Source organism: Notamacropus eugenii, chromosome 1, assembly GCF_028372415.1.
Source record: "Notamacropus eugenii isolate mMacEug1 chromosome 1, mMacEug1.pri_v2, whole genome shotgun sequence".
Classification (NCBI taxonomy): Eukaryota; Metazoa; Chordata; class Mammalia; order Diprotodontia; family Macropodidae; genus Notamacropus; species Notamacropus eugenii.
Genome location: NC_092872.1, coordinates 659,987,927 through 660,009,953, shown reverse-complemented (window position 1 = coordinate 660,009,953; position 22,027 = coordinate 659,987,927). Strand labels below are relative to the sequence as shown.

The following is a 22,027-nucleotide window of genomic DNA, read 5'->3' as shown; positions in this document are numbered from 1 at the left end:
GGGACCTTCCAGTTGGTCCTTTGGTCCACCTCAGACCAGAATAAGAATCACCTCCTATAATATTCCCCCATGAATACCTTCAAGCCTTTGCTTGAAGACCCTCAGTAAGCAGAAGCCTACTACCTCTGGAGGGAGCTCACTCTACATTTAGATCATGCTAATCCTTGGGAGGTGTTACCTTACACTGAGCCTAAACCTACCTTTCTTCACTTTCTATCCTCTGTTCCTAGTTCTGCCCTCTGGAATGGAGCAGAGCAAGTGGAACCCCTCTTCTAAGACCTTTCCTCTGGTCCTCAGTGTCCTCTCTTTTGTGGGTTAACTACTGTGTCCTCTCTTTTATGGGCTAACTACTTTAGTGCTTCTGCTGACCTTGATAAAACATAAATTTCATCCTCTTTACCATGCTGGTCTCCCTTTCCTGGACACTCTCCAGTCTATTGTCCTTCCCAAAATCTGGTAACTCAGACTGAACATATTATTTGCCTTCTTATTCCACACTGTTTTGGCTCCTTTAATGTAGCCTAAGATCTTCTGAGTCTTCATCACCTTCATTATCACCACTACCGTCACTGCTGCCACCACCACCACCACCACCACCATCATTACCACCACCACCCTCATCATCATCATTATCATCACCACCATCATCATCATCACCATCATCATCATCATCATCATCATCATCATCATCATTATCATCATTGCCTTAGCTTTTCATAGCTCCTACTATGTGCCAGGTGATTTACAAGTATTATCTCATTAGATTTTCACAACAATCCTTGGGATGTAGGCACTGTTATTTTACAGTCTAGAAAACTATGGCAAAGAGAAGTTAAATGCTAGGATCATATAGCTAGTAAATATCTGAGGCCAGATTTGAAATCAGGTCTTGCGGACTATAGTTTTAGTATTCTGGCTACCATGCCATATAGCTATATGTCCCTCTTGACTCTTGTAAGTTTGTGGTACATTAAAACTCCAAGATCCTTTTCAAATTACTGTCTTGATAGGTCTCCTTCATCTTGTACTTGTGATATTGATTCTTTCTAAACTCAGGTGTAAGATTTTGCATTTATCACTATTGTGTTTGATTTGATTAGATTTGGCCAATATTTCTATCTATTGAGATCTTCTTGGATCCTGCCTGTCCTCTTGCTATGGGCTTCCTTGTATAGTGGAGAGGGCCCTGGATTTGGAGTCAAAAAAGCCTGATTTCAGATTCTGCCTCAGATTTATTAGCTGTGTGAACCTCAGCGATTCATTTAACCTCTGTTTCAGACCAGTTTCCTTGTCTGTAAAATGGGGGCAGCCCCCAATGTCACTTCCAGATATAGATTTACCATATTATTATCTAACATGTTATCTGTCTCAGCATTATGTTATTTGTAAGTTTACTAAGCTTTTCATTTATGTCTTCATCTAAGTCACTCAGAAAAATATTTTCAAAAAGTACTAAGTCAAAAAGACCCTGGGTCATTGTACTAGTAATTTCCTTCCAACTTGACATCAAGCCAGTAATGACTTTTAGGGTCCTGCCAATTAGCCAATTCCAAATTAATTTAATAACAACAACACGTTTATATAGTACATTAGGGTTTACACACACTTATCTCACAACAACTCTGTTGGTTAAGTAGTACAAATATTGCCCATGAAGAAAGTGGAACTCAGAGAAGTTAAGTAATCTGCCAACTTCATGTGGCTAGTTCATTTCACGGCTGGGATTTGAACCCAGATCCTCCTGATTTGAAGTCCAATACTCTTTCCAGTAGGTCATGTTGCTTTTCAACTACCAAGCTGATTAGTCCACACCTGTCCATCTTGACCCCAAGGAATATGTTGAGACCTTGTCATGTTATCCTTGTGAACTAGTTTGAAGGGAATGTTACTCATGGTATCATGTTGACCCAATCTTAGTGGGAAAATTTAATGCTCTCAGTGAAGCAATTAGTCAAAATGTTTTTCAGTATTTTTTTCAAACTGCAAAAACATAGTCTTAGTACCCATTTTTGCTAAGACTATAACTGAATATTCAAAATAATTAGGTAAACACTGGGAAAAGGGGATGATATATCCCTGTCCTACTCTAGTCCCTGCATTAAGAAGTTGGGTTGTTTTCAGAGGAGTGCTTGGGACAAAAAACAAGTTTAGTGGAAGATTTGGAGGGGACAGTGTCTACATTAGTCTGTCCTAGTTCCAGGGAGGTTTCACTTGGGCACAGTTGTTTACTTAAAGGATTCTAAGTAGTTGATTCTATTTGAGGTTCTTTGTAGGCCAATAAGCTTTGAGCTCCAAAGCAGAACCATGACTTGAGTGGGACAACTGGGGCTTTGTCCCACCTTACCCCTTGTGCTGAAATTTGGAGGCATGCCTTCTCCCCAAGTTAGTCTTCTAATGTGGCATCCTTGCTTAGTGGTTCTCCACTGGCTTTGCTCAGTGGTCCCCAACATCTGTGGTATGATTGCTATTCTTGGCTCCAAATTCTTCTACTACCACAGTCCCAGGCCTCAGTGCCTTTCCTCCTACAGGTTGTCATTGGAGCATTCTTATATCATTCTGGTGTCAAGGAAGATGTCTGTGCTACAAGTTCCCCTACTGCTACATTTCTTCCTTGCTTCCCATTACCCTTCCCTCCAACATACGCTGTCTGCTCCTTGTCACTCCTTGGTCTCAAATAGGCTAAAGGACTCTGGATTATTGGCTATGCCACAGGGGTACAAGCCAGACTTTCTGGTTAATATATTGCCATTCCCTCATTGTGAGTGCCTCTCGTAGGGCAGACTATGCAATTCTAGGGCTTACAGGAAAATCACTTATGGAACAATGAAGGTGAGGGCCAGCGCATGTCTAGTGAGGTGAGATCTAGAGGCTATTCCACACTCCAGGTGGGCTTATTTTGTCTTGATCCACTCTGCTACCTCTACTAGTGATAGCCTCCCATGATACTTCATAGTATCTTGGTCTCCATCTCTTCCCCTAGCGCCTTCTAGTGACCCAGTCTCTCTTTATTATGAAGTATTTGCCTCAAGTTCTGAAATTACTGTCTGTAGCTTTGATCCCAAGAGTAGAATGGATTTGATGCATCTGTCCATAAATTGAATACGACAGACCTTTACTCCCAGAGGCTTCCAGACCACCCCCATCCTCTAGGGGCATCCAGCCTAGTTAGGTGATGGCTGGGTTGGCTTTTATAAGTTATCATATTGGTCTATATGGATTAGACCCAGAGATCAGGTACATTTTGACCAGTCTATGAATCCCAGACTCTCGCTCTGCAAAAAACAAAATTCCATTGGCCAGATTTGGCAAAGCTTTTCCCTCTTTTCCCTCCTTTTCCACCAATTCCCATGGGTTTTACTCTGATTGCAGAGTCCTATTGACCCTCATTAATCATTCCTTCTTTGGAATCTGTTGCTTATACAGAAAATTTCCATGGAAAAGCAACCCTGTTCCCTAATATTCTAATACTCAGGCTACTTGTGGAGCTAATTTCCTGAGAACAAGGACAAACTGGCCACCAGCCTTCTCATAACTCCACTGTGATGGAATCAACGCTAAATTCAAAATCTGCCAAAGTTCAATACTTAGGGAGATAAATTCTTTGTTTGCTGAGGAAGGGAATAAATCCATGATCAAAAATCAGAGATTTTGGGGGGATTTTGAGAGTGATAACCAAATATATGATCTTTTTATTTGGAAGATTTGTTTGTTGTTTTTGTTTGTTTGTTTTAGGGCTGGATCTGTGGTTTTATCAGTCAGTCAATAAGAATTTATTAAGCACTTACTAAGTGCCAGGCCCTGGGGATACAGAGAAAGGCAAAAGATAGTCCCTGTATCTGAGGAGCTCACAGTATAATGGAGAAGACAAGATGAGCACGTGTGTACAAAGAAGATATGTACAGGATAAATTGGAGATAATCAATAGGAAAGGGTACATCAAAAAAAAAAAAAAGCTTTTTGTAGAAGGTGGGATTTTAGTTGGGATTTGAAGAAGGACAGGGCAGCCAAGAAGCAGAGATGAGGAGGAAGAGTATTCCAGGCAAGGGGAACAGCCATGGAAAATGTTCAGAGTCAGGAGAGGGAACGTGGCGATGATTCACTGGGTGGTGGTGCCTCAGGGGACCTGAGGACTTCAGGGACGTGCTCAGTCACATAGCCAGTATATATCAGAGGTGGGATTGGAATCCAGGCCTTCCTGGTTTCAATGACATTCCTCTTATCTACTGTGCCACATAGCTTTCTCCTGTTTGGAGGTTAGAGGTGTTAAAAAGATGGAATGTTTCCTTCAAGGGCAGCCTTTTTTTTTTTAATACCATTTTATTTTTTTCCAATTACATGTAAAGATAATTTTCAGCATTCACTCTTATAAGATTTTAAATTCCAATTTTTTTCTCCCTTCCTTCTCCCTCCCCCCTTCCCAAGACAGCAAGCAATCTTATATAAGCTGTACATGTACAGTCATATTAAACATATTTCCACATTAGTCATGTTGTGAAAGAATCAGAACAAAAGGAAAAAATGAAGTGAAAGAAAAAAGTAAATAGTATGCTTCCATCTTCATTCACACTCCATAGTTCATTCTCTGGATGTGGATAGCATTTTCCATCAGGAGTCTTTTGGAATTGTTTTAGATTAGCTTAATATTACTGAGAAGAGCTAAGTCTATCAAAGTTGATTATTGTATGATGTGGCTGTTACTGTGTACCATGTTCTCCTGGTTCTGCTCCTTTCACTCAGCATCAGTTCATGTAGGTCCTTCTAGGCCTCTCTGAAGTCCTCCTGTTCATCATTTCTTATACCATATTAGTATTCCATTACATTCACATACTGCAACTTGTTCAGTCATTCCCCAAATGATGGGCATCCCCTCAATTTCCAAGGCAGCCTTTTTCTGCTTAAAAGAAATTTTTTTGGTTATCTAATGAACATTTGTAGAGTCAGGCCAAGAGAGGTAGGTTCTGATGATAGTCAGGCACAGAGTGGTGGGGTTATTCTTGGGCATGGTGATAGGCACAGGGACCTAGGGAAATCAGACATGTTTCACCATGTGAATCGTGATATGAACTGTGTTCCTAACGGAGGAATATATAAAGAACATGGTTAGGTAAAAAAAAAATTAGGGGCTTGGGAGAAGCTTTCAAAGAGCAAATTCCCATTGTTCAGCCTAGGGGAATTGCCAGCAGGCCCGAAGGAAACAGAGCTTTTAAGCTAAGTCAGCCCAGTACAAACTTTACTTTATTCTCCAAACTCATGATACAGCCATGGATCCTCCTTTTTAAAGAGTTTACTTGTTACACTAATGCATGTGTGTTTTGAAAAATCCAATGCTGCTTACAGCGTTTGTATTTCCTACCACTATAGTTGTTCAGTCGTTTAGTCATGTCGGACTCTTTGTCACCCTCCGGAGTGTACTGTCCATGAGGTTTTCTTGGCAAAGATACTGGAATGGTTTGCCATTTCCTTCTCCAGTGGATTAAGGCAAACCAAGATTAAATGGTTTTAGGCACAAGGTCATATGGCAGTAAGTGTCTGAGACCAGGTTTGAACTTAATGTCTTCCTGACTCCAGACCCAGTGCTCTATCCACTGAGCCACCTAGCTGCCTTTTTCCTGGTGTTAACTGTGACTAAGTGATTGTTTATTGATGATCCAGCACTTTAGTAGGTAGTATAGGGGTGGGGTGTATAAAAAGAATGCAAGAATGGTTCCCTGAATGGATGAAATGTGTATGAAATTGGTAAAGCAATAGATCAAAGTATTTTTTTAAATGAATAGCCAGATACTGAACAAGGAGAAACTTCAACATTTTAATGAAATGTTTACTAGTTGTTGGGCACAAAGAGATGATATGTAAAATGGTATTCTCAAGTAGGCAAATGGAAAATGAGTTAGAACTCAGATCTTTCTCATTCCACTAATAACACTCAATCCACCTAGCGTGTCCTTTTTCCGGTCAAACATGTCTTTGAAAAACTCATTTACAACTTTTTGAGCAAAAGTCATCATTGGTAATTTGTAGCATCCAACCATCTCTGTTGTTATTTTGGTCATCTGCCATTGAGTTTTGCTTCCATAGAGCACCACTGGGGGATTTTTAATGTTCAAACAATGGACTTTGGAGGCAGGGAGCAGCTTGTGTCATTGAAAGCATTGTCTGGTTTCCAAATTTAATACCATCCTATCTCCTATTCAGGCCCTAGAGTACCTAAGGTGCAGCTAGTAATGGGCCAATTCAATGGGCTGCGCATCTAAATAGTATTTCATAATCTGGCCAATATAAGTTTTTGTCTTTTTTTTTTCTGAGTGTGGATGGTCAAAGCTTTATTTTTCAAATAACAATGAGTTTCAATGAAGGGACTTTATAATGTTCTGGGATTTGACAATTAGTACAATTCTGTCTATAAATAGAAGCATCCTTCCTTCATTTGGACCCTGTATAAGACCTCTTCTATGATACTGATGAACATAGGTCTTTCCTTTTCTATGCTTTACTTTGATGTTGATATCATGGAGGCAGCATGGTGTAGTTAGTGATTCAGTCAGCATTTAATAAGCAGCTACAGCGTGCCAGACGCTGCTCTCAGTTCTGGGGAAACAAAGAAAGGCAAAGACAGTCTCTGCTCTCAAGGAGCTCGGTCTGTTGTGGGAGACAGCGTACGAACAACTCTAGACAAACAAGCTACATATGAGAGAAATTGGAAATAAGCAACAGAGGGAAGACGCTAGAATAAAGGTGAATGGGAAAGACTTCCTGGATAAGGTGGGCCTTTCACTGGAATATGAGGGAAGCCAAAAGGCAGAGGAGGAGGGAATGTCAGATAGAGTATATTTACTTCTGTGCTGATAGGAAGCCATTGGAGTTTATTGAGTGTGTAGTGGGTGTGGGTGTGGGTGTGTGTGAGAGACAGACAGACAGACAGACAGAGACAGAAGAATGTTAGAAAGAATGGTAGACTTTGGAGTGGCAGTGAGGTGGGAGGGACATGGACAGAGAGCCAGACCTACAGTTCAAATCTGACCTCAGACCGTTATGTGACCCTGGACAGGTTAGTTAACTGTTTGCCTCAGTTTCTTTATCTGTAAAATGAGACTAATAATAGCACCTACCTCCCAGAGTTGTTTTGAGAATCAAATGAGTTAACTGTAAAGTACTTAGCACAATGTCTGGCACATCATCTCTTGGGTGTTATCATTTTTATTATCAGCAGCAGCAACATAATTTGAGTCAGTAGGTCTGAGTTCAAATCCTAGCTCTGTCCTTTCCTACCATTGTGACCATGGGCAAGTGATTTAACATCCGTAAGCCTCAGTTTTCTCATCTGTACAACGAAAAATGTGAACTTCATGACCTCAAATCTCTCTTCCAATTCTAAATCAGTGATCCTCAGCAGACTATTGAACCGTCTTTCAGAGGTGGGGAACCTGCGGCCTTAAGGCCGCATGTGACCCTCTAGGTCTTCCAGTGCAGACCTTTCACTGAATCCAAACTTCAGGATTCAAAGGGCCATACTTGAGGATCTAGAGCCCTCTAGGCCACAGGTTCCCCACCCCTGGAAGTTTTATCAGTAATAGAATCTTTTTGTTCTTTCCTACGATCTTGTGGGATTTTCACCTTGAAGCAAAAGACATTGTTTGAAAACAGTCTATAAGTCTACATGTTCTACTAAGTCAAATGCTTTTTAAAAAAAAAAATCAATGAGCAGATACAATAGGATCTTCTACTCTTTATTCTTCTTAATTGAGTGATTGTGAAGATGTAGGAAATGGCAAACCTCTTTAGTATCTTTGCCAAGAAAACCCCAAATGGGGTTACAAAGGATCAGACGTGACTGAAAAAATGACTAAATGCTATTGAAAATTGTAAAAAACTTCATTATTCCCTAAGAATTAATTCTCTGAGAATACATTTGGTTCCTCCGTAGACCAGCCATTTGCATAAAGAATTATGTAAATGAGAAAACAGGCATATGAGTTCTTAACTGCTGATGTCTTCTCAGTTTCCCTTTCTTAAAAATGTGTATCCTTCTGGAAAGGGTAACATATGTACTTAAATTCATACTAACTTTTTAATGATTAATAGCAGAGCCTTTTCTGAGAGCAAGTTTTGATAGGGAAGAGAAAAAGTACAAGAATACCGGGTACCTCAGAGAGATTCATAGAATGGCTTTGGGGAAGCAAAGGCAAATTGCTGTTTTTATAATTTTCTCAAAGGCTTTACAAATAAAACTATCATAAATTTTCTTTTACCCTTTATTGACTTTATTTTTCCACTTCATTCCTCTCTAGACTTCCTACTGTATTCTCCCTGTCTTACCATCTATTTCCACTTACCCCTGTAATTTAGATTTCTAAGGTCGAAGAGTGCTTAACAACATTGAGACATGAAAATTGTATGAAGTAGGGTTTGTGTCTCAATGAAGAATCTCTGAGAGTAGATATTAATCAGGCCAAAGAGTGCCCCTTAGTGGCCATCACTGGGATAAATAACAGAGTTTCTACTATTTGTGGTATTTTACTAGAGGTATGAATTTTTAAAAAAGAAAAATTTGGGGGAACATTTTCCCACTTTAATGTGTATATATATGTATATATATACATATATGTATACATACACACACATATATAGTGGGAAGAATTCTCCTCCTGGCTTTTTCTTTCCTTTTTCTTCTAAGTCTCGTATCTAATAATGTGTTACCAGCTCATCCAGTTAGGTCTTGTAGGCTGAATGTAAAAACAGGTAATATATCAGAATTATTCTCACAAAAGATATTATTAGACCAGTACATCACCATGTTGTTTTGACTTGCGTCTAAAAAATTCTTTGATTTTTAAAAAGCATTTTCGTGTGAACAGAGTTATATCTAGGTGGGATATATATAACCAAAGGTGATTGAACCAGATTGAACCATTTTACAAGAGTCAATTCTTAAAATTTCAGTGTAAGCATCGATGCCTCTGGCAAACATTACAAATCAGGGCTTGACTAATTATTTTGTTAAGATGGAAAAAATGTTAATAATGCAGATTAAATTTAAAAGTGTTCCATGTGTACATTTCCCTTCTGTTCCCTGGAAGTGATCACTTTTAATACTGAGATCACGTTTAATCAGCTATTACCACCTAGAAGTACCTAGGGTTCTTGTCCTTTTTTGTGCTTATGCTAGTGATGAAGGTGGTTTGTATACAATAGCTTTCATGTAAAAGGAAGAGGACAAGAGAAGAAAAAAATCGATGTAGTTAAACAACTATTTAGGGAATCAATAAATATATATTGAGCACCTACTGTATGCAAGGCACTGTGCCTTGTGGGGAATAACAGGAAAGGTAAGATATTAGTGCTGCCTTGAATTGGGAAGAAAGGATGTAGCATAAATAATAACATAGAGGGTTATAAGTGCCAAAAGAATGGAATAGACAAAAGTGTCTAATAGTTGGGAGGAGAGATTATTATAGGTCAGAATAACCATTAAGGACTTCACAAAAGAAGTGGGTTAGAACTAGGCCTGAAATGATGAGTAAACTTCTTTTGGGGAATAAGGACATTCCAAACAATTTGAGTAAAGAAGTGATCTTCAAGGTTCATTTTATTTTTTTTACTTACCAATCAGATCTTCTCATTGTCCTAAATGTTTCTAATTTAAGGTTGAATGTTGAGAACTGGATATAGAAGTTTGTATTCTATTATAATTTTATCCAAGTGAAAATTTTGACATTACTAGAACTCCCTCCCATCTTTTTTAATCTTATCTAGGGAAAAAAATACATTATTGCCAAAACATGTATATTGCAAGAGATTCTAGGTAGTCTCTTAGCTGCCATTCTGATATATGAGTTAGAAAATAATAAATTTCCTAAAGTATTTTTTGCTTACATGTGTATATTTACTTGAATATATAGTTATAGTTACACATATAGTTAAGTGAAGGGTAAATAAAGTTCAGAAAACATAAGTATTCTAAGACCTAGGTTCCATTCCTGACTCACCTACCAATTACCTATGTGACCATGGAAAGATCATTATCTTTCTGTGCCTCAGTTTGCTATAAAATAAGTCACTGATCTCTAGGATTCCTGTTAGCTTTAACATCTTATGATTTGTAGGGTATTTATCAGCCAAGTTGGATTAACTAATTATTCACAAATTGAATTTAGTATGAAATCAATACTCCTGAGAAAATGGAGAATTTTTTAAAGTTCACTAAAGTAGTCCACTCTTTTTTTGGACTTTGGTCCCAACAGCAAAGACACTGCTGTGGGCATCCTAGTCACAAAGGGGACTTCACAACTGGGCTTTTCATTCATGGCACTTTTATGTCTGGTCTCCTGGCTGGTCCTCACACAAGACACTCCATCTCCTGACTCCAGGAATTTTCATTAGTGTCTACATTCCATGAGGGGAATTCCCTCCCTCTTCATCTCCACATTTCTGAGATCTTCAGATCTCAGCTCAAATCAATTTCTAACCCCTTGTCACCACAAAAAAGAGCCATAAAGTTGATTTTTGTAGCTTAACATTTCACTAACACTTCTTGGGATGCCCTGTATATCACTTTAAAGCTTGCGAAGTATGTTTCTCCCACCATCCCCATGAAGTACGCAGTGTAAGTATTATTATCCCCATTTTAAGATGGAAAAAATAATGAGACTGACAGGTTGTAATTAGTCTAATGTCATATGGGTAAAGACACATGGGTAATATCTGAGATAGGATTTGAACCCAAGTCTTTCTCTCTCTACCCCATGTCCCAAACCTCCCAGTCCAATACTCTTTCCATAAAATAAATTGTAAAAATTTGTTGGTTCAAAGGTAGGTTGACCCCTTAGACTTTTCCAGCTTCAGAATGCTCTGGTTCTACCGCAAGGTGACAGGTTGTGTTATTTCTGGACGTAAAGGAATAGAAACATTGCCATACTCACTTTCACTTATAGAATTCCTATAATTATTAATGTTAGTATTATTTAGACACCAGAGGGACATCCATTTACAAAAGAAAGATGCAGATTTGTGCTTCTGCCTTACTGCCATCCTTAGGTACCAGACATGATTGGTTCTATCTAGTTGTAGCACCAGTGCAATATTCACAGCGCTTACGGTGGCCATGAATATCCTGGCACAATTCTGAATTGTGAACTACCACAGATTCTCCACATGGAAGACAGAACCAAAACATCTATTCAGACGCCAGAAAGCCAAATCCATTATAGTAACAAAAATCTGTACACAATAACAATGCTGAGGACAACACTAGCCCCAAGCCTTCCCCTGCCAGGCTTCCCACAAACCAGCTCCATTAAACAAGTCACAAACAGGCTCTTTCACTCACCCTAGCCAACTGCCTGCTCACCTGCATCCTTCCTGGCTCTGACTGCTCTCTGACTTACTTCCTCTTAGCTCTGCTCTAGCTCTGCCCCTTCCTGTTCCACCCCTTCAGTAAACTCCTCCCACCACAGGCTTCGTGTGACTTAAGCAGGTCACATGGACCTATTAATGAATGGGAAAGATCTTCCCATTTAAATTACTATTACGCTAGTCTATAAAGAGATTTAGAGTGGGGATTGTGGGGATTGTGAGGGGTATGAAGGGTTAGGGTCTGTGGAATTTTATGCTGAAGTAGACAAAAGAGGTCAGAGCCTTTTCTAAGCGCATCCCTCTGGGACAGGACTTCTTCACCTTTTTGTGCCACATGGACTCCCATTGACAGTCATGAAAGCTATGCAGTCTTTCTCAGAATAATATTTTAAAATGTACACAATACAGTAGGGAGAAGGAAACTATAGTGAAAGTAAAGATACAGTTTTTTTCCATCTAAATTCACAGACCCATAAAATCCATCCATGGAACTGTTGATCTGTGAACCCCTGGTCAAGAAACTCTGATGGAGGTTGAGCAGAAAGGTCCTTGTGCCTTTCATTGTGCCAGTCAGGAATAGGCTAGAAAAAACTCAATACTGGGGTATTAAGTTTGGTAGAACTGTCCTAGTGTCAGGGCCTTCATTCCTGATTTCATCTGTCATCCTTGCTATTTATATTTGTATGTTTTCCTGTTCTCCCTCTGAGGGAAAGGACTCTGACTTTGTAAATATAACCAGCCGGCATCATAGGTTGTAAGGAATGACAGGCAATTTGTCATTCAGAAAATAAGTAAGATCTTTTTAGACTTGCTTTAATGCCTTACGCCACATTCTGGTAGAAACTTTCTACAGCTAGGGCCATCTTTATCATTTCAGTGAAGCAGAAATTCTAATCTATCTAGGCTGATGAAATGCCTTTCATCCAATATATTATTTTAAGTAGGAGCCCTATCCTTATTTAATGTTGCTAATGCAAACCAGAGATCTTTTATAAAAAGGTCAGGTCAGTGTTGATGCTGGCTACTCAACATGTTTCTGACTGTGCTATATGATAACATACATTCACATACATATGTCACCAGACTTAAAGTCTTGGAATATACTTTTGAAGAGAAAGAATGTTAGGGCAAATACTAAGGGCAAAACTATAATCCTTTACTATATATATTTGTGAACTTTGAAAGGGAATGGGAAGAAACTCTTCGATAAAGAGCATTTTGGGGCTAGCACATAACTTTCTGAAATAAAATGAAATCTCATTCATTTAAATTTCTAATTCATGACTTGTTGTTTTAACTAGAATTGAAGTTTTTTCTTCATGGTCTATGGCGAAAAAGTTTGCAGAACAAATGAATGGAGGTATAAGCAAGATTGTAGGAATTTGTTAAAATCTCTTTGCGTATAAGGTGTTTTGAAGTTACTTAGCACAGTGAGACTATGCAAATGGCATTACTTATGACAAAAGAAACATCAGTTTTTTAAAGCAGAACCAGTAGGACTTCTGTTTGGAAACACTTTATTAGCAAATTAGCTTAGTTGATTTTCTAGAAAATAACAAAGCAACCTTAAAAAAAGTATTCTACAATATTTCCCAATATTATATTCTGCAGTATAACCCCGATTGACTTTCTCTCAATTAATACAAATTAGTGAGATATGACAGTTTGTTCTTAAATCAAACTTACCCTGTTCTAATGTTTTTAGATATGTTTGATTACCTCTACAAATAATATCTGGGGGGTGTGTGTATTTGTCCTTCATTGCTGAAGAAGACCATGCCATTAGAGAAATAGTGACATGACTTGCCCTGGACTTTGTTTTGAGTGAGGGAGAGCTGTGCAGGTCACCAGCCTCACTTCTACTCCGGAGTGATCTGACTCCAGTGACCAGATATTCATCAGGATGACTGGAGATGACCCAGGATGAGGCAATTGGGGTTAAGTGACTTGCCCAAGGTCACACAGCTAGTGAGTGGCAAGTGTCTGAGGTGAGATTTGAACTCAGGTCCTCCTGACTCCTGCACTGGTGCTCTATCCACTGCACCATCTAGCTGCCAAATAATATCTGGTGCATTCAAAGGAAATAGGGCAATTACTTTGACTAACCATTTGCTATTTTATTCCCTAAGGTCCTGATCATCCCCATAGTTTGTCATACAAACTAGAACTTGGATCAGACCAAGAAATACCTTCTGATTGGTACCCATTTGCTACGGTTCAGTTTGTGATGCTTAACAATTATGCTTCCAAGACAGAAATGAAGTCTATGGGCGTAGAAAGTGATGTTCAGCCTCAGAAACATGTTGTTCAGAAAGCTTGCTATAACTGCCAGGTGAGTTCTAAGCTCTTTTGATCCATTTGGGGGCTATAGGAACTGTGACTTAGTTTAGTTTTAGACGCTTTGTCTGAACTGATTAAGTAGTTATATATCTATATGTATGGACTTAAGTGTAAGGAATATGTGAGACAAAGATTATAACCATAAATATCTGACCAGTCAGTAACAAGCATAATGTGTACAAGAGAACACATGTACCTTGATTACTGAGAACCTTCCATTGGAAAGGCCTTGAATAAATAAAAGGAGTTTCAAGAAAATGTACATACACTGTAGCCATAAATAGAATATAAACTTCTTGAGGACATAGACTATTTATATTTTTGTCTTTGCATACCCTAACAGTTACCACTGTGTTTATGCATAGTTGGTATTTAATAAATGTTGAATGAATGAATACAATATTATGTTAAGATATGACCTAGCCTAGTGCAAGGAAGCAGATGTGCTTGATGTTCAGCGTCTTCCATGTAATTTTTGAAATTGACACACGTGCTTGTCCTCTTGCCACTCCGCCACCACCTATACCTAGTCATATGCTCCTAAACTTTGTCTTCCTTCAGTTATTCAACTGATCTAAGTAGATAATTGTCTAGATAATCTCTGCTTCAAACTTATCACGTTCCAATGTAATATGAGTGTTTCATATATAGCTTTGTTCCTCTCTCTGGACCTAAGTAACATTTTCCATTTTCCAATAATTACTTTTTAAAAATTTGTATCTTTTGTTTTTATATCACCTTTATTTCCAAATGCATCCTTTCCACTAATATTTAAAACTCACATAACTTAAATATCAAATCTAGTTCTGCCAGTTTGTTTTGTTCCATTTGGAGCCCATAGTACAATTAGTGTGATCATGTTACACTAATGATTTTATGCCATAGTAGCATAAATTATCACATTTGTAGCTACACTGATAAATCTCTTATCAGTACTTAAATTTGTATATATTATAATTACATATATGTATATTTATAATTACAATGAAACACTATTTATGGGTTGACTTTCTCAAGTGTTATATTCTAAAAGCTAGTATGTGCTTACTATCTATATGGCTTACAGCACACAATGTAGCTTGCATACTTTTGTAAAAATGTAGTGGATTCCTCAGTTACTCCTAAAATATATCTATGTCCAATATATAGCAAAGGTTTAGGTGTTGTAGCTATGCTCTATTTATTAACGAATCCCATGTTTTATTTTGTATCACAGGTTGAAATAGAAAAGAAATGGATTAGAATTGATGGAGATGACCCAGATAAGGCTGGAGACTGCATAACTCAGTAGAAAGAAGGCCTGACAATGAAAAAAGAGTGACCCGTACTTTAGATGTGTATTTCAGAGAAATAACAATAATAACAAGTCCCAACAAATGACTTACTATTGTATAGGAGTAGATACTGAACCTCTCATTTCATTGATGAAAGGAACTTCCAGATGAGAAAATTCTCAGTCATTGCAGGTCTACAACTACCATTACCTAATGGGGTGAAAAAGTTTCACTGCAAACATTTATGTTATTCAGAGAAAGGACCATATTTTGTGTTGGGAGAAGTCTAACGTCTGAAATCCATCATACACTCAATGATATCCAGAGTCGCACAAGTAGGACAAGTCACACATGTCCTCAGTGTTTTGATCTAAAACTGTTCTCCTTTGTAAAACGCTTTTGTTTCTTGAAACTTAATGGCGTTGATGAAGGTGATTGATGTGATCTAGCTAGCAGCTAAATGACCCAAAGTAGCTGCTTCTCTAGGGTATTCAGTGTCTGAAAGCTTTGGGACTATCCTGAAACATTGCTTTTCCTCTTTTAGCCTGGCTATATACCTTCTTTTCCTATTGGCACCCTTATTAGAGAATGGGGAGATGAAATCCAAGCCATTCAAGTTAGCGTCTTGCTAATGGCATTGGAAAAGGGCTTTGAGTGAGGACGTTGAAACCATTATATAAAATGGAGGTTTGAGATATATACTGGCAAGAGTAGTGAGACCTAGGCTATAGTCTCAACTCTGTTACTTGCTAGTCATATGGCTTTGGGCTGATCATTTCAATTTCTTTGAGTCTCAGTTTTCGTTTCTATAAATTAGGAATAATGACTTTCTACGGCACAGGGAATGATTTGTCACCTGATCAAACACCCTCATTTACAGATAAGAAACTAAAGCTCAAGGAAGTGAAATGAATTTTCCAGAGTCACACAAGTAGTAAGTGGTGGAGTGGAGATGGTGTTTGAATTCAGGTCTCTACTTTCATGTCCACTGTAATCTACTTTAGCAAAGTATGGCAGGATTATGAATTTAAATGACCTGTGTCTTCCGTGGATGGTCTTTGGCAGAATGGAGAACTGAGAACTGACCATATATAGAAATTGTTCTCCCACACTTTCTAATGATTATATCTTTACATTCTCTACCCACTTCAGGGTTTGTATGGCTTCTGATATGTGTTGCAAATGTGTATAAAATACCCAAGAAGTCATCCACGTGGAGAAATATTTTATTTTGCCAAGTCAGTAAGATATACGAATGACCTTTCTCTTGAAAGGATATTCCTTTCAAAATGGAATTCTAACATTGTGCCTATTGTACTTCTGGGCTTTGAAGTCTTACTTTGGACAGTAGTTAAAATATGCAAGTGATTTCAAATGATTATTTTTTAAAAATGCATAACTATCATTCTTCTAAAGTTGAAATACTAAGAATATAGGAAAATTACTAGCTTAAATTATGTTTTTTAAAACCCTGAGATAAGCCTCAAATGAAGAGAAATCCAAATCATGTAGCAAAAAAAATTTTTTTCTCCCTTGGGGAAGCTAAGCATAAGGGAACTTAGATGGGAAATTGTGAGATTATTCTGAACTGGATACATAAAGTATTGCATGGCAATGGTTTTAAAACATCAGTTAATGATTATAATCATTGAGCATCTATTGAAAACCCCACAGTGTTAGCAGATTTTATTCTGCTTCTGATTTTACCCTCTCATATTTGATGGAAAGGGCTAGTTTTCCAAGTGTAACTAGTCTCGCATTCTGTATTAATATCCTGAAAAGGAAGTCTCTTAGGGAGACTACCCTTCACTTAGTGTTCAGTCTTAAATATTATTAAAAGCTATTTGTCATTATCTACTAAAGTTACCTATTGAAGCAATAATGGTCTAATATTTTCTCAGACATTTATCTGTTTGACTTAAAGTTACTTCTGTAGATTTTATTTAATATTGTATAGCATTCATTTTAATCTATTTGCTCAATAAACCAGATTAATTTTTTTTCCTTTTACATTTCTTGGTGGTCTGCATGAGTAAGTAGTTTTTATTGCTTCTTTTACTGTAAAGATAAAGTAATATAAAATAGTTGAATTTTTAACTACATTTGTTTTAGTATTTTTACAACTGTTCTGGGTTTGAGAGTTCTTTGTGATTCCATGATCTCATCAGGGTGGGTACTTCCCTCCATCGATGAAGATCAGAATCTATTCATACCCTCTCATGCTCTGCAGTTCTTATCCATGCTTTTCTATATACATTCTTTACAGTCACTACCCAACAGGCTGGAGGCCTTCCTCCAACTCACGGGATTCAAACATCTAATGCTTAAAATTTATCTTGAATGAAATGGAGGGTGAATTGTTTATGTATTTACAACTTCCCCTTTACAATCTTCCCTCCTTCTGTTCTCTTCCCGATCTCTCCCTCGTCCATTTCTTTTTCACCTGGTGTGCCCTGGTTCTTTAACTCCATGGAGCTATTTAGCACAAAGAAATACAAGAGTGAGTTAGGTCCTCTGAATCCGTAAGATAGTTCTAAGGAATTTCATTGGAATAAGTCTACCATTTCTTTGTAAGCCTTTTTTATGTCCACAAAGAACTTAGATCTTGATTCCAAAGAATTTAATGAATATTTAAACTTGGGAATAAATACAGCTAATGACTCAGTTGAATGCCCCTCCTTGCTCCATAAGTTGGTAATTATCTTTGGGCATCCCACTGTCAGCATTCTTTCCTCATGATGATAGTTCATTTCTTTGGAGAATCTTGAGATTTGGTTTGCAGAATGAAACAAAAAGGGAAGCTAAGAGCCAGCCTGAGAGTCTGTGGGAAGGCCAAGGTTGATGGCATTAACAGCAGTATGCCAAGGCATAATTGTTAATTTACACATTTACGAGGATCCTTAAATATTCATTACTTAGTGTTAAATTAACATTCTGTGATAGGGAATGGGCTTCTTAGTAAAATTCTTCTGACCTTTAAAATGGCAGGAGGTCAGATGTGACATAGGAATTCAAGCAAGAAGCCAGGAAGAGTCGATTAGATTTACAAATTAGAAATAAAATATTATCTCCTAGGGACAAGCAGGTAAGAGATAATTGCAAAAGAAGCCTGATTGAGGGGAGGTGTCAGACTTTGAATTTCGTTTCTCCACCGGGTCTGATCTAAATAAGTGCACCCATGATCTATGAGTTGGACTGTCTAGGATACCACCTATTAGAGCATTCTAAGTCTTAGAATCAAAAGTTAATTTATTTGGTCAAAAGAATCGTTTTGAGCAGTTGACTAGATTGTAAATGACTGTTCCTGACCCAGTGTTTTAATATAATTTGGGATTCTTTTCACTGTTGTCAGTAGCATGCTGAGATATTGGGCAGCATTTCCTTGGAGCAATTTAGAAAAGGGGGCAATTGTTACCCAAGCTCAGTGTATGTGGGTGCTTGGCAATAAGTGCTGCAGAGAATTCTGCCTTGGAGTGGGGTAGTAATTCTATTTAGGGCATATAACACAGATTCCAGTAACAGGAAGCTGCTGGTGATTTTGAAACTGATCACTTGTCTGTAAGCAGTTTCATACACAGCATGATCCATGGTGGTGTTGGGCAACACTCTGTGCTAATCTTTGTGTGTTTTCTCTGTTGTTTTCTGGGGGTTCGGTCAGTGTAATTAGATTATATTAGGTGTTTGCTCTCCCAGAGCCCAGTTTCTCCGGGATAACAATGAATTTTATCTAGTGGGGAAACACCAGTATCAGAGACAGAAAGAGAGAGAGAGAGAAAGTAGGAGAAAGACACACACACACGCACACACACACACAACATTATCTAGTGTGGTATACAACAGGTGCTCAGTCTTTGACAACTAGAAAGATGAGTAAACCAGATTGATTCCATAAATGGATTGCTTGATGATGACGAGCCTGAAAAAGTCAGGATGATTAATTGTAAATACCTGAATTTAGTTTAGTGACATGAGGATTTTCCCTCTTTGTATAGGAACGAAACTTTTCGTCTCTGAAAAAAAAATGCAGCACTACTGGTTTTCATTTTGCTTTCTTTTAAATCTTGTGCTGATATAATAAAAATATTCAATCATCCCCTCCCTTCTTTCTCATTTAATTAATATTTATCCCCCAAAGGCTAGTATTCTTAGTCTGTTGCTATATGATTTGGTTCATTTGGATTTGCAACTGAAACATTTAACTGTCTGGTACATGCAAAGACCTAGTATTTCTAGGTCTCTGTTTCCTAGGGTGGCTGTGTGGATGTGTTCAGAATTTCTGGCTGATTAGATAGACTCAGCGTCTCGATTGGCTATATGCTGATATAGACTTGGTTAGCTTATAAATAAAGTTAGTTCTTATTAGTAGTGAACACTGTGGATAGAGCCTTTTAAAGGCAGCAAAATAAAAATTGGTCTAAATTAATTAGAATGAAGGAATAATTATCTTAGGATGTTCAATAGACTGAAAAGGAAAGATGACTTGGAGTCATGGGGAGAGCGGAGTTGAGGTCCATTAGGATTATAAGATTTACAGCTAAAAGTTTAAAAAGACGAAGTACAACCCTCTCATTTTACAGATGAGGAACCTAATGTCCAAAGAAGAAAAGTTACCTGCTCAAGGTCACAAATCTAATGTGCTGATTTGCTGATATTTAGCAGATGGTTCATGCACCTTAACATGCATGAAAAAACCAAATCACAATTTAGATCTCTACACTTTCCTTATTCTGTTTCCATAGATTATATTATTTATATCACTGAGCACTAACTTCTAGTCATCTAGAAATTCTGAACACATCCACACAGCCATCCTAGGAATACTAGGTCTTTGCATGTACCAGACAGTTAACTGTTTCAGTTGCAAATCCAAAACAAATCGGAAGCAAATCTTTATATTACTGAATACTCACTTCAGTTATGACTAGTATTTGCCCCAGACTGATTGCTCCAGATGTCTTCACTCAGTTCAGATGAATAGAGCAATCATTCAAACAATGCCAATTTTGTTTTGCAAAATATTTGTTTTGCAGAAGTTCTTTTTGCTGGTCAACAGTTATAATCGGCCTGCTAAAACTGTTGAGTTGTCATTTGACAATTTATGCATGATAATGATGAAGGAATGTGCTTTGCTCAGAACATCATTTCATACTCTGCTCAGTAAATATAACCCAGATCAAGTTTCTATTCCCCAACTTTCACTCCAAGGTCTGGTCTCCAGGAGATGGGGGTCTCTCCCTTTACAGTGCTAAGGCTAACCCAGAGACACTGGGTGTTTCTAGAATGGTCACTCACAAACCCTCACTGGTGTGCTTTGCCATTGACTATCAGCCACTTGCCTCAATTAGTTTTAGCAAAGGTATTTACTAAGGTGACATAGTAAGAACAAACATTTTCTCCAAATCCAGGGTACATTTTCCCCTTGTATATGCAAATAGGCTCAGATTGACAGTACAATGCTAACGAGGTATGCAGGTAGAGAACTTGTGCGGCCAAAGTGTAAATTCCCAGCTTGTGGTTCCTGGAAATTGTTCTCTCTTCTTAGGCCTTCATGATGTTTCCCTTAGATGTAGCTCTCTGCTGCAAGGAAGGAAGGGGAAAAGCATTTATTAATTGCCTATGACCAGCCAGGAACAGGATTAAGTACTTTACAAGTAATATCTCATTCAAGACAAACAATCCTAGGTAGTAGCTGCTCTTATGGTCTCTATTTTATAGTTAGAACTAAGACAGACAGAGGTTCAGTGACTTGTCCAGGGTCACAAAGCTAGTAAGTATCCGAGGTAGGATTATGAACTCAGGTCTTTCTAACTCCAGACCTACCACTTTATCCAATGTACCACCTAACCACTCCTAAGGCTCTAAGGGCTTATGCCTCTATTGAGTCCACAGCTGGCACTTGTCTGCTTTAAGGGGTTTTAACTCTCCAAAACTGTTGCTGTTTTCAGATGACTGTCTTTCCATAGTCAACAGTAAGCACTTCCTCTGTCATAAGCCACTACTACAGGCTAATGCTACCACCACCGGTCACCTGGGAGGTTGAGGGGTTAGCAGGCAGCAGGTCCCTCTCAAGGAGCTGGCTGCAGTTCCTTCACCACTAAACTGGCCAGCTGCTGGAATGCACAATTCTAAACTGTTTTACTGTTTTATCCATAGATCCAGATGCGTGTCTATTCTTTTGACCAATCATTAGATACTTCCTGTGCAGTACCATCTATCTTTATGCAATGATGAAAGCCTTGTATTCCCATTTTTGATTAATTGACTTAATTGGACTGTCTGGGCCTCCTGTGAGTACATTAAGTGGGGTCGGGATGGAAATACCATTACAGTCGTAACAAAATATTTTATAAATTGTATATTGACTTTTAAAAAAAGAATTAAAGATGTATTTCAAATGACCATTCTGTGTAACTTTTTTTTGCATGGTGATTGTTTTTGCTATGGAATCAATTTCAATTGCAATAAACAAACAATTGAATATGTCTGATGAACGTTATAAAAGAATCAGCTAATGTAGTATCTTAAAATATATTGAAAAAATAAAAACTATGTGAAGCTGTAACTGATATTGGCATAGGCACATAGGAGCATAGATTTAGAGCTGCAAGGGACCTCAGAGGCCATCTAGTGCCACTTCCTCATTTTACAGGTGGGGAAACAGAGGCACAAAGAGGTGAAGTGATTGCCCAAGGTCATACATTTAGTAAGTGGCAGAGCCAGGATTTGAACTCAGGTCCTCTGGCTCCAAATCCAATAAGTATTCTTTTCATTCTTTTGTACTTTACTCTTTGGGTCTTTGAAAAGTATTTCTGCATATTTAAAGCTTAATAGCTTTGTTTTTGTTTCTACCAGACCCTACAACCTATCTGAAAATGGCATTTTAAAATTTTGTTCTTGTTCAGTCATTTCCAACTTTTCATGACCCCATTTGGGGTTTTCTTGGCAAAGATACTGAAGTGATTTGCCCTTTCCTTCTATAGTTCATTTTACAGATGAGGAAACTGAGGCAAACAGGGCTAAATGACTTGCCCAGGGTCACACAGGTAGTAAGTGAGTGAGGCTGG

At 38.1% G+C, this 22,027-nt stretch overlaps 1 protein-coding gene across 5 annotated transcripts in view; it reads left to right on the top strand.

Moving 5' to 3' along the window:
• STON1 (stonin 1) overlaps positions 1 to 21,362 on the top strand; it is a 64,497-nt gene extending 43,135 nt beyond the window's left edge. For 4 of the 5 annotated variants that reach the window (XM_072635632.1, XM_072635636.1, XM_072635635.1 and 1 more), the window contains exons 3-4: positions 13,479 to 13,681; positions 14,906 to 21,362. In XM_072635632.1, the coding sequence (XP_072491733.1) occupies positions 13,479 to 13,681; positions 14,906 to 14,980 (278 nt within the window). In that variant the 3' untranslated portion in view covers positions 14,981 to 21,362. The other variant, XM_072635637.1, reaches the window with a different exon arrangement.
• The last annotated feature ends 665 nt before the right edge of the window (positions 21,363 to 22,027 follow it).